The following is a 17803-nucleotide window of genomic DNA, read 5'->3' on the forward strand; positions in this document are numbered from 1 at the left end:
TGGGGGTAGAAACTTTCAACCCAGCTTCCATTAATCTTGTGTTGCGTCAAACGTGCCACATGTGGACGTACATTGTCGTGGAGAAGAAGAAGAACACCTTTCCGATTGACAATTGAAGGGTGTTTCTGATGAAGGGCTTGATTTAAACGTTCCAGCTGCTGACTATAGATCTCTGCATTGACAGTTCGATGTGGATTGAGGAATTCGAAATGAATTACTTCTTTGATGTCCCACCAAATGCAAAGCATCCATTTCTGCAGATAAAGTCCACGTTTTGGGGTGGAAGTCGTTTTTGTCTAGGACTGAGCCATTGTTTTTGGCGTTTAATATTCGAATAGAGAATCCATTTTTCATCACCGGTGACAATTCTGTCCAAAAATGATTCACGCGCATTACACGTCAGAAGAGACGAAGCAACGATGATCATTGGAGAGTTTGTGGGGCACCCAAACACCTTCTTTAAGGAGTTTCCCACATTCTCTAGATGTTTACGTATTGTTTCATGAGAGGCAGCAATTTCAGAGCCATTTCACGAGTGTGTTGCGTCTTCAGAGCATCAATTCCAACATATTGACCTCTGCCATCATAGTTTTAAGGCTAAAATCACCTGAAGGAAATTCTTTGATATTTTTTGTGGTTACAGAGGCGTTGTTGTTCTTCTTGTATTGAAGCAGCATTACATGCCGAATGTGTGTCTCGTGGTGTGCCATCACTATAAGGGATTGGAGTAGACATTATATAGGCTACACTAACGTGTACGTTTTTAGGGGGGTGGTTAATGAAAATGTTCCAAAACGCGAGATTAGTTTCTTGACGACCTAATATTAATGCATATCTGAAATTATCAACTTATTGAACATAACACAAAAACACAATATCCTGTAATGTTATTGTACTTTTATCACAAATAAGTAATTACATAGATACTAGAAAGGTAGAATTAATGATAATATTAATCATATATGAATAGAATACCATTGAACACCAGTTAATGACCAATCTTTTAATTTTTTTAACTCTGCAATTGCATTTATATTCCATAAATCCCTGGGGATTTGGTTCACTTTATGCTCTTCTATTCTTGTTCCATAGTTATTATTGTAACTTGGAATTCCATAACATTTATTTTTCTAATGTTCTAGTATTATACATATGATTTTTAGTACTTTATAATTTACACTATAATAGGAACTTAAAATGATCATATACTTATAAAGTGCATTTACATCACATAACTGATTTATTACAATTTCATCATTTAATGTAACATTTGAATTAAGTTCGTTATATTTGTTTAAGATTATCACAATGAACGTTCTTTTTGAATTATATTAATTTTTTTATGTGAATGTTACTTGTTAAGCCATATACTTTCAATCCATAACGCATAACTGATTTTGCTTAAGATATATACATTATTTTTACATTAATTGGTAAAATAGTTCGTATGGTTTGTATCCTCCATAATTTTGCTGTAATAGGTCTTAATTTACTGCAAGTGATATATATATATGTTTGGCCAACTAAAAACATCATATATAATTAGCCCTAAGTATGTCTTAGTATTAACATTTTCAGTGTACGTACATTTACAATCAGAATACTGCTTATTATGTGTAAATATGTTTATATTTATTATTACATCTTTGATCATTAATTTGTAAAAAATTATGTTAATAATATTTATATATTGTGAGTAAATTATCATAGTTTTTGTTTTATCAGTATTCATATATATTTCATATATATTAAGCCAATACCTTGATTTATTGAAATCATCTTGTAAAATGTCTTTGTAAACTTCCACATCAACATGAGTTACGTTTAAAGATGTATCATCTGCATATTGATATATTTTACTTCCTAAACCAATATTTATAAGATCATTAACATACAAATTAAACGAACACTAGTGGACTCAAAATAAAACCTTGTGGAATACCATACTTTATAATCATTGGATCACTCATTATTTCTCCAGTTTTTGTTATTGCAACTCTATTATTCAAATAATTCATAAACCAGTGATATAACTTTCCCCTTATATTCATCACGTATAGTTTATCCAGCAGATTTTATGATTTAAAGTATCAAAAGTTCTACTTAAATCAAGAAATAATACAAGTACTTTATATTTTTATCTATGTGTAAATTTACATCATTTCAACAGTTCTCTAATGGTAATGTAGTACTTTTATTTTTAATAAATCTATATTGAGATTTGATTATAATGTTTTTTCCAATAAAATCCAACATTTTGTTGTATACATACTTTTCCATTATTTTTCAATTACAAGTAGAATCTAAATTGGTCTATAACTATTGAAATATTTTTTTCCTGATTTGTAAATAGGTTTTATCATTGACATTTTACTGCATCAGGTATTTTCCCTTCTTCATAGTTAAATTGAATAAGCATGTTATAATCTTTGCTAATACGTTAATACATGGTTTTATATACCTTACTTACATACCAATTCCTGGTTCTTTGTTAATATCCATTAAATTTTCTATATCAGTAGCGTCTTCTGTTATTGGAGGGAAATAAATAATATTAGTCTGTGAGATTCCACTCTCAAAATATTTTTTTTTCTATTTGTAACATAATTATTATTGTTTTCATTATTATGATTACTTTTAGACTAATTATCTTATTTATAAACTTTCTATTAAAATTATTTGCGAAATATGTAGTACTTATATTTGTACTAATAAAATTTTGCTTTATTTTTTCATCAAGTGATTTATCATTAACATGATTATTTACTAATTCATTAATGCATTTCCAGGTTTTTTTCATTTAACACTGAATGCCAAAAATTTTTGTCATATAACAATCCTTTTTAGCCTTTCTTATAAAACATGTTAAAGAATTTCTCTTTGCTTTGTAAACTGCTTTATTTGTTTCATTCTTTTGACATTTATATTTATGCCATAATTTATCTTTTTCTCTTATTAACCCTAAAATATCAGAATCTATCCAAGACTTATATCGCGTTTTCCTCTTTTTTTATATCTTAATCTCAAATATGTTTCCCACAATTTCATTTAACACACAAACATTATCTCAGGATCTTTTAGGCTTAAGAACTCTTCCCAATTATAACTGTATATATAATTTATAACATTATTTATGTTAATTTTATTAATCACTAAAACATCAACTATGTTCTTTTTGACAGTTTGTTTAATTGTCTTTAAACTGCTTTTTAAATTAACCAAGATCATCCTATGATCTAATATTTTTTTTTGATTACATATATTGATATATGTTTTTGTAAAAAAAATAAATTCCTCCACTTCCTTTACTATTTCTACATTTATAAGTTTTTCTATAACCTTCCATTATAATTTTGGATTACATGTTCTGCTAGAGACATCTCTGTGATTATATCTAACAATATCGAAACTTCACCAACAACTGTACAAAAATAGTCCCACTTATTGTGAATATGATTAATATTAATATGTGAGAAATTCAAAATATCACCTTCAATATGTTCCAATTTGTATATAACCTTATCTTTACTTTCTTTGTGCAAAATTTATATAAGTATATTCATTATTTCTCAGATTAACATCAACAGATTATAACAAATTAAATAATAAATTTTCAAAATTAACTATACATTTTTAATATTTATTACATACTGAGTTTTTGATTTTCTTACAAACACATTACCATTTTTGTCCAAATAAATTCATATTGTTTTTCTTTTAATAATGTCCTTCCCTTTCAAAACGGTTCTTATTAGCAACTGTTAGATTTTCATTTATATAAACTCTACTTTCTCCCATATTCTGTTGGATTTGACTTCGTTTAACCACGTTCCTCTTATTCTTCAACCATTTCTCTTTATCCAAAAGACTTTTGAATTTCTCTATTATAGGGGCTACCTTTTTACAATTATGGACAGGTATTCTATAAGTCATTAATATTTACTCTTTTTTATAATCTGGTATATTAAACTTTTGAGCCACTCTGTGTAGAATATCTTTCAGTTCCATATTATCTTGTTGTATTATCATGTAAATCATGTTCAGTGACAACCAGATCTATTTGAGCTCTTAGGATCTTCTCTTGACCTCCAGTATCAGTAGATTTTAACAAAGTCGTTGTTTCAGTAACATTTTCATTTATTTCATTTCCGTTGCTGCTTTCTGTCAAATTATACTTATCGTCGTTGAATAAACCAAGTACATTACTTACTAGTAAGAAGGCGATTTTATGTATATTAGTTACTTGCAAGAAAGCGATTTTAGGTATATTACTTATTAACGACAAGGCAGTTCTAGTTACATTAGTTACTGGTAAGAAAGCAGCATTAGGTACATTACTTACTAATAAGAAGACGGCTTTATGTATGTTAGTTACTAGCAGGAAACTGGTTTTAGGTACATTATTTTGGTAATAAGAAGGCGGCTTTAGGTAAATTAGTTACTTGTAAGAAAGCAGCTCTAGGCACACTAGTGACTTGTAAAACTACAGTTTTAGTTACATTACTGATCAGTAAGAAGGCAACTTTAGGTACATTACTCACTAGTAAGAAGGCGATTTTAGATACATTACTTACTAGTAGAAAGGCGGCTTTAGATACATTAGTTACAAACAAGAAGGTGGCTTTAGGTACATTAGTTACTAATAAGATGGCGTTTTAGGTAGGTTCCTTACTATTAAAAAGCCGTTAGTTACTAGTAAGAAGTCTGCTGTAGGTACATTAATTACTAGCAAGAATGAGTCTTTAGGTACGTTAGTTACCAGATGTCTGCTTTAGGTGTGTTAGTTACTAGTAAGAAGGCGGCGTATATATATTAGTTACTAGTAAAAAAAACAGGTTTAGGTACATCACTTATTAGCAATAAGGCGGTATTAGGGATATTACTTATTAATAAAAAAGCGGCTTTAGGTACATTATTTACGAGTAAGTAGCCAGATTTAAGTACATTACTTAGTTATAAAAAGGCAACCTTATGTACATTAGTGACTAGTAAAAGAATTGTTTTAGGTAATTTACTTACTAGTAATAAGGCGGTTTTAGATACATTACTCACTTGTAAGAAGGCAGTTTTAGGTACATTACTCACTAGTAAGAAGGCGACTTTAGGTACATTAGTTATTAGCAAGAAGGCGGTATGAGGGATAACACGTATTAATAAGAAAGAGGCTTAGGTACATTACTTACTAGTAAGAAGGTGGCTTTAGGCATATTAGTTACTGGTAAGAAAGCGGCTTTAAGTACATTAGTTACTAACAAGAAGCCTGTTTTAGGTACACTACTTACTAGTAAGAAGGCGGCCTTAGATACAAAAGTTACAAATAAGACGGCGTCTTTGGGTCAGTACAATACTAGTGAGACGTCGGCTTTAGATACATTAGTTACTAGTTAAAAAAGCAAATTTGGATACCTTATTTACTAGTAAGAGAGCGACTCTAGGTGCATTAGCTGAATAAAATGTGCCATCAAATCTCTTTGATAAGTGATAGAATAAGATTGTAAGTGTTATTTCGTGATGTAGTTTAGTGGGTACAAGGTTCAAGAACAGTTCTATAATACAAACACGCGTCAGTTCGTACCTATCGCTACATTTTATATTTCACCTTGATTTATCTTTTTCTCTTCATAAATCTTTTTTGTCGAATATAAAGAACTCCATTTTTGAGTTTGTTTGTTATGAATTTCGCGCAAAGCTACACTAGGACTATCTGCACTAGCCGTCCCTAATTTATCAGTGAAAGACTAGAGGGAAGGCAGCTAGTCATCACCAACCACTGTCATATTATAACGCCCCCACGGCTAAAAGGGGCAACGCCATGGTTGATAGGACAGGGGATTCGAACCCGCAACCCGACGATTGCAAGTCGAGTGCCCTAACCATCTGGCTATGCCAGACTGGGCTTTTTTTGAATATGCTTTGAACGTTTTTATAATTGTTGAACTGTCCTGCATATGGCAGTGAAGATATTCATATCGTTTAAAAACCGACCTCGTTTTCTTTGTTGATGATCGTCTTTATTGTGGATAAGACTTTAAAACAATCGAGTGATCTTACATAGACTGATGGACAGGCAGATAGAAAGAATTATTAAGTGTAGCTTAAACATTAGTCAGGCGAGAAAACAGATTAAAAAATAATGACCACGAAGACTGTTAAATGCAGCCCGGCTGTACTATCTCGATACACATTTTGCAACAATATAGAAATGTAGGTTTATTTAACCGTTTCGTTCTGCACGTGAACACTGTATTTGATGAGCGGTGGGTCCATTTCATGCATGTTGCATTAGCTGTTGTGGTGATGTCACTGACAGTCATTAGAATGATTAATTTGTACGGAAACGGAAATTAGGAATCTCTATCAATTCAAGACTTCTCAATAGAATAAACTGACAGCTACAACGAAAAACGGCCATTATTTAAATGAATATATACGACCCTTTCTTAGTAGTTTGAATATGATGTTTGGTATACAGGAGAGATTCATACTTTTAATATGATTTTCTATGGGACAAATGGAAAACAAGCGTATTATGCTAAGCTTTTAATATATAGATTAACTCATGTGCAAATATATATATTACTGTTGTCGTCAACAGAAATTAGTATTTCATCTTTACTTTCAAACAAATCAAGCTTAAACTCTGCGTTGAAATTAGCATCCTTAGCAGCGAGAGAACTGACTATTCATTGAAATCACGATGAGTTTACAGCACTTTATGAGAGAACTAGCGATTCATTAAATCACGAAAAGTTTACACATTTTAATGAGAGAACTGACGAGTCATTGATATCACGATGAGTTTGTTGTGCTTTGTTCCATTTGTAGTTTAATTGGTATTGCAGTCGCAATTCTTCTTCATTTTAAAGATGATTCTTTCTCGTTGTAACGTAGTAAGTTCACGTGTAACGTTAACCATTAATACTGAATTATCTTCAATGAGATATATATATCTTAATTTGTTCGATTTCAGTCATGAAGCTCTTTATTAAGTTATTTAAGACTATTAACATTAACTGATACCATGATAATAATTATCTTGCTGTAATATTGGTTTATCAGTTCTTACTTACCCACATACAGGTTGTTATGTTAAATATAAATATGACGAAAATCGACAAATAAATATTTTGCTATTAGCCTCCCCCCCCCCTCCCCAGGTGGCTCAGTCGTAAGTTTGAGGACTTATAACGCTAGAATTTGATTTCGATCTATGTGTTAAGCACAGCACAGATAACTCATTGTGCTGTTTTGTGCTTACAACAAGAAAACATACTTTTCTATCAATGTAATGGTTTTATAACTAGTTAGCTAAAGACACGAAAAATTAATAATAATATTTTTAACATATGAAGATGTAAAAATATTTTAAAGCTCATTAGCATTACAAAATCACATTCATTTTTTTAAATTCCAAAAGTCAACGAACTCTTGAAATAATATTAATTTATAAGACCAGACAAAGTTATATTTCATCCATAAGCGCTTAATGTGAACCGTTTAGTGAAAGGGAATTAGAAAGAAATACATAACTAACAAAGTATATACACAAAATACTTTAAAAGTTTTTATTGTTGTTGTTTATTTCGAGTTTGGATATTAGCGCTACCGAGTAATAATTGTACATCCAAAACTAGTGGAAATACAAAATTCTGTAACAAAAATAAATACTTAAATTGCATAATTGTAAGTGATTGAAGTTTAATTAATCAAAGTTAGTACAAAATCTCACTGAAACGACGAATATGCTGAACTCCATAAAATATAACAATTTTCTATTAGTGAATATCTCAAACATTAATAGAAATTCTCAAATAACATTTCAAAAGTTAAATTTTTCTAATGTACATGTAACTTCGAAAAATCAGTCATATGTTTCTTATGGGCAGATTAAATTTTAGGTGACTAAGTAGCGAGAAGTATAGAAATCGGCTTTTGAACAGCAAAAACCGTATCGTACGTTCGTGTTTATAAAATCAACACATGAGAATTGTTTGTTCTTTGAATTTCTGTTAGGCCATTATCCTGTCTCCTGACGTTCATTTTTGTTTCCCATTCAACCAAGTCACGTACAGGAGAAAATAAAACTTAAAAAAAAAGAGACTCCGTAGTAACACGTGGTTCTCTAGAGAGTACGGCGTTTTCTTCTCCGTTTCAACGCGTGTTCAGGATTAAAGTCATTTCTGAGTTTAGTGTGTCAAACGACAACACGTTAAATATGTCAGATAAATCTTAAGCTTGAAAAATTTAAGAACCTCGGTTGTCAGTAACCAGCTGAATAAACAAGTCATAGAATAACTCATATACTATCGATTCTATAAGTTTACGGACTTACAACATTAAACTCCGAAGTTTGATTCCCCACGGCCGACATAACGCAGGCAGTGATTGTGCAGATTTGTGCTAAAACAAATAAACACTTACTATCGACTTAAAGACATGTTAAATACATCTTTAGAGTAAAATTTATAGTTAAACCATATATATATATATGTTTATACATTTATCTAGCTATCCATTTATCTGTTTGTTGAGAAATCAAAAACATTATTCATCTTAAATTTATGTTTTCTTCCAGTATGTCTCGGAGCGCTCTCTACCGGTGTGGCTCTTCTTCTTTCTCCTGTTGTAGTGGCGATCTGTCGGAAAAAGAGTACCCGCCTTATAGCAATTATTGGAGGTCTTGTTACAGCCCTCGGCTACCTGTTTACGTCATTTACTACTCAGTTCCATCAGCTATTCCTCAGTTATGGTATAGTAATAAGTTGCGGTGTTAGTTTGACTAGAGATGCGACTACACTGATGGTTGGCCAGTACTTCAAAAGAAGGCGATCGTTGGTGGAGATCATGGTCTCCTGTGGTACAGGCCTTGGAATCATGGTAATGCCCATTGTACTTAGTGAGAGTATAAGGTAAGGAGAAGCAGAAGTTTGTTTTATAGCTTACTTAATTAATGTGCATCATATTCATCACAAGGAAGCGGAGACGTTCAGGTTAAATGTAATTCATCAAATCTTGTGTTCATGGAAACAATCACAGCGCAGCCGTCCAAAGAAACAGAATATAAAACCTATGCTAAATGTTTATAGTACTAAACATCTAAATAAATGAAATAACTATCAACACTGTTTACAAAATCTACATTAAGTTGGTATATGAAATTATTCTTTTGTTTACCAAAATTAATTTTACGCATACACTTCTCTTTCTAAACGCCAGTGTTATTTACAGGCGCTATAACTTTATTTAAAGAACATTCCGTGTTATATTTTAAAATTTTTTCATGGAAATTGCTCTGATATTTATTTATACGATTCTGTTATTTGAAAAGTTTATTTTCATATATAGAGAAATTTCTGTGCTATTTTCAAGCGTGATTTTGTCACTACTATCACACAAGATCCTGTTACTTACGATTTTGTTATTTACGGAACTTGTTTTCCTTATAGAACTATCGGTTGGAGGCTTGGGCTTCAGGCCATAACGGGAATCGTCTTCATGTGTTTCTTGTTGGCCATTTTCTACCGACCTGCATCTCTTTACCACCCTCAAAGAAGAGCCATTCTGCATCTGAAGAGTCTACAGAAACGATCTCGGGCTAAAGATAAAAAAACACTTGTAGAGAAACCGCATTTCTTTGATTTTGGAGTTTTAAAATCGAGAACAGTTCAAATTTTAATCTTTGGAACTAGTTTAACTGCATTTGGAGTTCATACACCCATCATTTTACTTGTAAGTAAATTGTGATTAGCAGCGTTTTCTATAAACCCAAAGATCTTAAAGGTTACAATTTTATGTTTAGTAGTATTTATAATTCATCATCCGAATATCTTATCAGTATATTTTCCTTACCATGATAATAGATGGTGCTTAAAAGCATTTCTAATTACAAGTTCAGTATCTTACAGATTCTTCTTTTGTTAATAAAATCTCATAAGTATAATTATGTCTAGCGGAATTTGAATACGGAAACCCCAAATCACATAACAGAGAATGTTGTTTAAAATTATTTGTAATTCTTTTAGATAATTAGAATAGCACTAATGTAAAATAAATCAATTATATCTATCTGTTTTCTATTACTCTTTACTGATCTATTCTTACTGGATGGATGCTAGTGTAAAATGTTCCTATATGTTGCATCCCGTTCATCACATCTTTTCCAAACTATTCTTTATATTTCTATTCATTTTTCTCGAGATGTGCTGCCATCTGTTGAAGAATTCTAAACTTTAAAAGCATTTTATAATTCCGTTTGAGAAATCGAATATTTCTATTTGTTATTTCTTGTCATAGAATATCGAATATGTAAGTTGAAAAATAACAATACAATACTCTTGACTGTTTTTAAGGATATAGTCTCCTCAGTTAATATAACTTATATTTCTTCTTTCAGTGTTATCCAAGAATTGCAACTAATTATTTGAAAAAAAACAACAACAACAAAACAAAAACTATTAAAACTACACAACTAGGCAGAACATCTAGATTAATGATTGTTAATTTCTAGCAAATTAATTTGTAAGTCAGTGGTTTTATTATACATAATCGAATGAAACTTAGTTGACTCTAATCTGCATTTCATCTAATAACATTTAACTTGTTCGGGTAGGAAGAATGTGGTGTAGTGTTTGTAAAATTTTACAGAGAGTAGGATTAACGTATTCTTATTTCCTGACAGACATATCAAGGAAAGACGGAAGGTTTAGACTACCAGTTGCTTCTTCTGCTACAAGTGTATTTAGGCTTAGCTTTTATCCTAGGCAGTGGGGCATTTGGTCTCATTGTTGTAAAGAAAAGCATGCAGTGTATGATAGCACCCCAGTATTTGTGTCAAGCCTCATCGTTCATGATCAGCGTATCTCTAGTCGCCTTTACTGCGCTTCAGCATTACTACGGCTACGTTCTATTTGTGTGGGTTTATGGAATTTTCTACGGAGGCTACTGTTACTCCCTCAAGATGTACATATTTGACAAGGTGCGAGCCAGGAACTTTGCCAAAGCATGGGGTTTTCTACAGTGCTGTCAAGCTATTCCCCATTTTGTTGGAATTCCTTTAACAGGTAGTTGTTTTATTTTAATATAATAAGTACTGCTATTCTATTGACAGATAAATCAGATAAATGCTAATATTTCCAATTCCTTTGGCACATATATCTATATTCTAATCGATTCTTCTGCTTGTTTTTGTTTCACTACTGTCACTCCTTTGTACCCTATGATCTCAACAGTGCGTAATAATATGCACGTAGATTCTTTTATTACAATACAGTAACCAAACTTACGCAAGTCTTAAAATCACGCAGTTAGTAAACGAGAAAAATAATTAAAAACAACAAAATATTATTCTTAAACTTATCACATATTAAACCTTATTTTTATATAAAAAACATCGATACAATTCAGTTCAACTTACTCTCATGAATTCATAATTCATCAACAGTTAATCAAGGTTAAACAGTATAATCCCGTATAAATTGCACATATAGATAAAGAATATGGTGTAAAACTGATAACTTCAATAAAAAATATGATACTTCCCAATTTTTACATGGTATCGTTACATAGAACGCTGTTGTTTTAAGAATAATATTTTACTTTAAGACTGACAACGGCCACAGCAGTATTCTCTAATAAGAATTGTTAAAGTCGTTATGTGGGTTGTCTAACTTTTAAACTATTTTATTGCCAGATAACCATTATCTAATGTTTTCATTTATTTCAAATACACGTTACCATTTTCGTGCCTTTGATAATTGTATGCTAATATTCGACAGATATATGATGATATCCCTATCCATATGACAATAGTTCCATCACTGTTATGAAATAAATATTAAATCTTTATTTAATGTCATAGCTATATATATGCGTGTGTGTGTGTGTTTGTATTTTGAAGATATATGTTAATGTTGTCATTTCTTTGACAAGCAAATCCTAATACTTCTAAACCTTTATTGAATGTGTATGTTAACATTGTCATCTTTTTTACAAATACCCGTTATTACTCCTATGTCTTTATTAAATGTATATGTTAATAATGTTATCCCTTTTACAAATACCCGTTATTACTTTGTTGAAGTAACGCTTTAACATTATCATCCTCTTTACAGGTAAATGGTTACAAGGGGTCTTGTAAATCATCCAGTCCATAAAACTTGAAAATAAAAGTCTGAAAAGATTAAATAGAGTAAAATATGTGACTATAAGATTTGCTTTGCATATTAATATTGCAGTCGCTTTAACAGATGATGCGGTAATTTGAAACTCTCTGAAAATCACCAAGGAAGTATTTTGCCATCAAATTTCTGACTCTAAATAAATCAAACTTTAGAACACAGAGCAATTATCAGTTACAAACTTTGATTTATGGAGTAAGTAGTTGTTAAGTAATAAAGAACGTTTGAGAGCTAGTACAGTTCTTCCAATGTGAAGTAAACCCATTCTTAAAAATAGGTTTAGTATTAGAAAATACAAAAACTGTTTTAATCATTATTTTAAAAGTCTCTTATATTCACTGAAAATCGGCTATCTTCTATGTCTATTCAGTAAAAACCAGATCAGATTTACATTAAAATCACAAGGAGACAGGCTAGAGTTCTTTGTGGGTGTTACATATATTAATTAAATGCTCAAACTAATATTCTTCATTCTACAAAACAAAAAACAGTTCATATTCTAGATGTTTAACATCAGTACATTATCCAAACGTCTGTTACCTTTAATTGCATTTTTACTAAGACTATTGATTAATTGGTACTACAACGACTTGGTAACGTTACTCATAACTGATTAATGTTCTGTACACATTCATATTATAGTTAGTAAAAATAGATTCAATTATTTGGCTATAAAGCACGGCAAACCATCGAGTCACTCTGTTATAACTATCCTGTGTGACTTAAATTACGTATATCCTGTCTGATTTGGGTTAATATAGGTACGTATGACCAAATTTCTACAGGATAAACTACCGATATATACGCATAATGAAATTAATCTGAATTATTAGTTTTGTAATGTTGACACTGAAGTTGGGATTTATTCAAATCATTCCATGTTCTTTATTTTCTATCTAGGTTACCTAAATGAGCTGTACGATGGGAAAACGGGTTTTTATTTTTCAGCAGCTTTTACGTTTATTGGTAGTATGTCATTATTTCTTATTGATCTTCATAAACGTCGGACAAAGAAAGGGAAGATGAGTGTGTTGAGTCACGCTAGGCGGCGTTCTGATGCTTGCATGAGTCGAACATTTAGTCGAAGGTCACTGTCACAAGACTCTGTTTATGGTAGAAACCCCCCTTTAACTCGTCTTCAACAGAGAAGCATGACGGTCAGTAACTATACGGATCTTCGTAGGCAAGAGCTCACCTGTATATCTGAAGAGGCGATGTTAGACAACATCTGGGAAGATTTTGTTGACGAATGCATTACATCGTGTAACAAAGAAGAAAAATATCTTGTTCTGAGTGAGTATGAACAAAATCTGAATAAAACACAAGAGAGTGCAGATCATGACAAAACTGGTAGAACACGTCGTAAATCTTCTTTGGTGTCGTCTCCTACACTGGATAGATGTCCGAAATGTAGAAGATTTGTTTCAGCATCAATAGATGGCGCCACAAACCAAGACCAATCACACCATAGTGGATCATTGGGGTTACGTCAATTGCCGACACCTGTAGGTAGTGTAGACGTTAGCCAAGAAGCTACGTCATCATTATGACGTGTTATTAGGATTCCTATCTGCTCTGCAGAAACTGGTACAACATATTTCTATTTAATAGAATGACAGTTCCACATTATTTAAAATTATTTTATTCACAAACTATGAAGGCAGCCATGTTTGTTTCATATTACGTAACACATTTTTGATGTACAATTCACATTTATTCATTAAACAATCACTTTTAGAACACTAGTTATTATATTTCATTTGTGATCTCGATAAAACTTGAAATCCGAAAGGATTAAATATGATAAAAAAAAAGAATAAGGTCTTTAGAATTTGCCCTGAAGGGTTTTGAATAGTATTGGTAATTACATGGTAATAAATTTTAATAAATTGATGTCGGTGAGCATGCTTTCATGGCTTGTGTACTGGTCTGTATTAGAATTTTATCTTGAATATGAGGTTTACTAGAAATTATTATGTGCTTTAAGGCATTGTACAAATTTCTCTGATCTTAAATAAACACTTGAACTGAACTTCCTGACAAAAAATTACATTAGAGACTGTGCAAATGAGTTTTTTCTTTAACATTAATATATAATACAATGTTATATAGTCAAAGATGTAAACAGTGTCATTAATTTTTTGCAACTTGTAATACATACCTTCAGAGAAGTCGGTAAATACGATTTACGCTGAACGTTTGAAGAGCATGATTTTTGTGACATTTAAATACAGCGTCTTAAATGTAATTTTTGAAAAACCAAGCAGTTAGTGTAAAAAAATTATATTTTGCACTTTTTGGCCGTCAATATGTTATAAGAGTGACGGTTAAATCCCTTTATAAGGTCTCACAAGAGTAGTTTAATACTTAGCTGTGGGTGTCTGTTGATTAGCTGCTCTCTCTCTAGTCTATTAGATCAAAATCAGTGACAGCTAATGCAAATAGCCATCGAGTAGCATTGCGCGAAATACAACAAACAAACTAAAAGCATTGACTGTACGATGGCTCATTCTAATAACTATAGCTAATTGACTGTAAATTCACTGTCTCTAGTAGATTGACCGTATGACATTTAACTCTAATGAGTGAAGATAGTGGTAAATATAACATCTATCTCTAATGTGGGAAGATAGTGGTAAATATAACATCTATCTCTAATGTGGGAAGATAGTGGTAAATATAACATCTATCTCTAATGTGGGAAGATAGTGGTAAATATAACATCTATCTCTAATGTGTGAAGATATTGGTAAATATAACATCTATCTCTAATGTGGGAAGATAGTGGTAAATATAACATCTATCTCTAATGTGTGAAGATAGTGGTAAATATAACATCTATCTCTAATGTGTGAATATAGTGGTAAATATAACATCTATCTCTAATGTGGGAAGCTAGTGGTAAATATAACATCTATCTCTAATGTGGGAAGATAGTGGTAAATATAACATCTATCTCTAGTGAGTGAAGATAGTGGTAAATATAACATCTATCTCTAATGTGTAAAGATATTGGTAAATATAACATCTATCTCTAATGTGGGAAGATAGTGGTAAATATAACATATATCTCTAATGTGGGAAGATAGTGGTAAATATAACATCTAACTCTAATGTGTACCAGTAACGAAGTGTATGATATTTCGACTCAGCTTATTATCTAAAAGACATTATCTTGAGTTTATTTACTCATAAAGCCACGTAGTTAGCGTATATATATATATATATATATATATAAATGTCATTCTGCACGTTATGGTCGTAGATGCGTGATAAGAATGACTGTTAAATCCCTCTACAAGGTCTAAAGTTTCAGGAAGACTGACTACCTAATAATAATGAAGCTATCGTCATGAGATATGTTTTCATTTATTGTTGTTTTTTTCATAATTGTATTTATGATCCTTAAGTTTTTCATCCATAAAACGTTCAATGTTTTTAATTTACTAAGAACTTGTTCTATTGGTGACATGTAAAACTCTTTACGCTGAATTATAAAACTAGGGTCACTATAACAATGCACACGGTATTTTAGCCATTATTGTTATATTCTTAAGGGTACATTCGTCATATAAATTATTGTTAAGATACCTATTTTCCTTAATGCATAATTAAATACACTTAACATATTATAAGGTTTTACTAGAGCACAATAATTTAGTTACGAACTTATGCGTGTTTTGGGTTGGTTAGTTTTTTTCATATTTAATTTGGTGATGGTAGTTTGTTGAAAAGGTTAAAACGGGTAAAAGTTAAAACAAACATAAGTCCTAAATCCTCATTCTTATAAGAAGCACTGGACATTGAATATAGTTGGGATCTACATAAAATGATACATTTATTACATATGAAGCAAGTAGAAATTAATGTAACGAAACAGTGGTGTAAGAAGTAGTTGCAAAGTGGTTGCTTGGTTACACATGTAGATTTTACAAAGGAGATTGAAAATATAAGGAGCTTTTAAAAGTAGCTCCCGTGCTGCCAAAGGCAGCTCAATCTAGGGGGGCATGTCTTCCAGAAAATGAATATGATAATATAATTAACAGTTGCTATATAAGTCAAGTTTATAAGTAAAAGTGGGGGTGCGAAAAAGACTCGATAAGCTTTCACCAGAACTTTTGTTCAGATTTAAATCAATCATAGCATCATACATAATCATTCAAACAGCTTGCTCAATATTCTCTGGGATACCTTGTCTCGCTGGTTTATCTAGAACGGAAAAAAAAAGCTTATGCCTACACTATCTACCGATATATATATACACACACACACACACGTGACATTTTGAGGTACGAAACATGATTGTGATATTACAGTTGTTATCCTAATCGAAACATGGAATACTTAATACTTATATGAGCTTTTGAATGATGAATGGGACAAATAGGGCGGGTAGAAAAATGATTTAGTTATTAGAATTAACAACACCCACTTATTAACTCCAGATCTACTCCAATTCTTATTTCTTACACTTATGTTCTTTAATATTTAGCACCAATCAGCCCTTGTAAATAAAGCCATCACTGGAGAACCCAATAATTATTTGCGGAATTATCTTTATATGTTTGTTGCACACGCACACCGTTTGTACATTAAATCTATGTTTCAATATGTACATATTTTTTTCTATGCGTTTTAAGCTAGGTGATGAAAATATTGTTACATTTATATAACCGAACTGTAATGGCGGAATAAGTAATGTTAGTAACGCATATGCAGCGGACGGAAATTTCGTAAAACGTTGTTTTTAATTTTCACTCATACATCCTATCAAAGATAAACACATTTTGCTCATTATCATCATGTTCCATTTTATCGTAACTGAATTGTGTAAGAATACTCATATCGCGATCTTTTTCTTTTTTTTTCACCGGACGTATATATATGTAGATGAAACTTTTAATAAACCCTTTTAAACCTATGAAGGTAATCGTTTTTTTTTCTAACTTCTATTTACTTAACACATTGCACTTACATGGAAAGTTTTCATATCAAGTTATCAAATTTTAATTATTTTTACATCTCTAGTAATTTTGTATTAACCCATGCCTTGTTATGTAATGTTTAAAAGTGTGTAATAATCGATAAAAGTGATACAATATTATCAAACTATTTTATGTTGCTTCTAAACTTTAGTAAACTCACGAAAATGGCAAAAGCTGTTAATAGAACTATCAACAATTACCAGATTTCAGTGTTTGATTTTGATCTAATTATCAGGGATTTGAACTTTCATGATGAAACTTCAGTTACAAAACAATTAACTGCCTTTGGAAATCTATCATGAAATATCAAATAAATTAATTTCTGACTTTTAAAAATTAATTGAACCAACTCCATAAACGTCTTTTTTGTAGTTTATATTCAACGAAAATGCTACATAAATTCAAAAGTTTATTCTAAACTAATAAAATGTTTTGTGAAATACCAGAACAGAACATACTGTCAATAGTAAAACAAATTCTTTACTCTTTGATATCTTCAGTGGTTTCCATTCAAGAATCATTATTAATAAACAGTTCTCGAACTAGACAACACTTGTGGGTGTTCGTAAATTCAGGTATCTAAGCATCAACTACTTAGTAGTAAGCATTTTAAACACATAAATGTTTCTGCATTATTTAAGG

General features: G+C 31.1%; 1 protein-coding gene across 1 annotated transcript in view; it reads left to right on the top strand.

The window, feature by feature from the left end:
- Nucleotides 1-14207, top strand: part of LOC106459892 (monocarboxylate transporter 10-like) — a 31314-nt gene extending 17107 nt beyond the window's left edge. Inside the window, exons 2-5 of the mRNA XM_013919564.2 lie at nt 8576-8909; nt 9447-9729; nt 10679-11060; nt 13077-14207. Of these exons, the coding sequence (XP_013775018.1) occupies nt 8576-8909; nt 9447-9729; nt 10679-11060; nt 13077-13726 (1649 nt within the window). The 3' untranslated portion in view covers nt 13727-14207. The remainder of the gene's footprint in view (nt 1-8575; nt 8910-9446; nt 9730-10678; nt 11061-13076) is intronic.
- The last annotated feature ends 3596 nt before the right edge of the window (nt 14208-17803 follow it).

This window comes from Limulus polyphemus, unplaced genomic scaffold, assembly GCF_000517525.1.
Source record: "Limulus polyphemus unplaced genomic scaffold, Limulus_polyphemus-2.1.2 Scaffold676, whole genome shotgun sequence".
Classification (NCBI taxonomy): domain Eukaryota; kingdom Metazoa; phylum Arthropoda; class Merostomata; order Xiphosura; family Limulidae; genus Limulus; species Limulus polyphemus.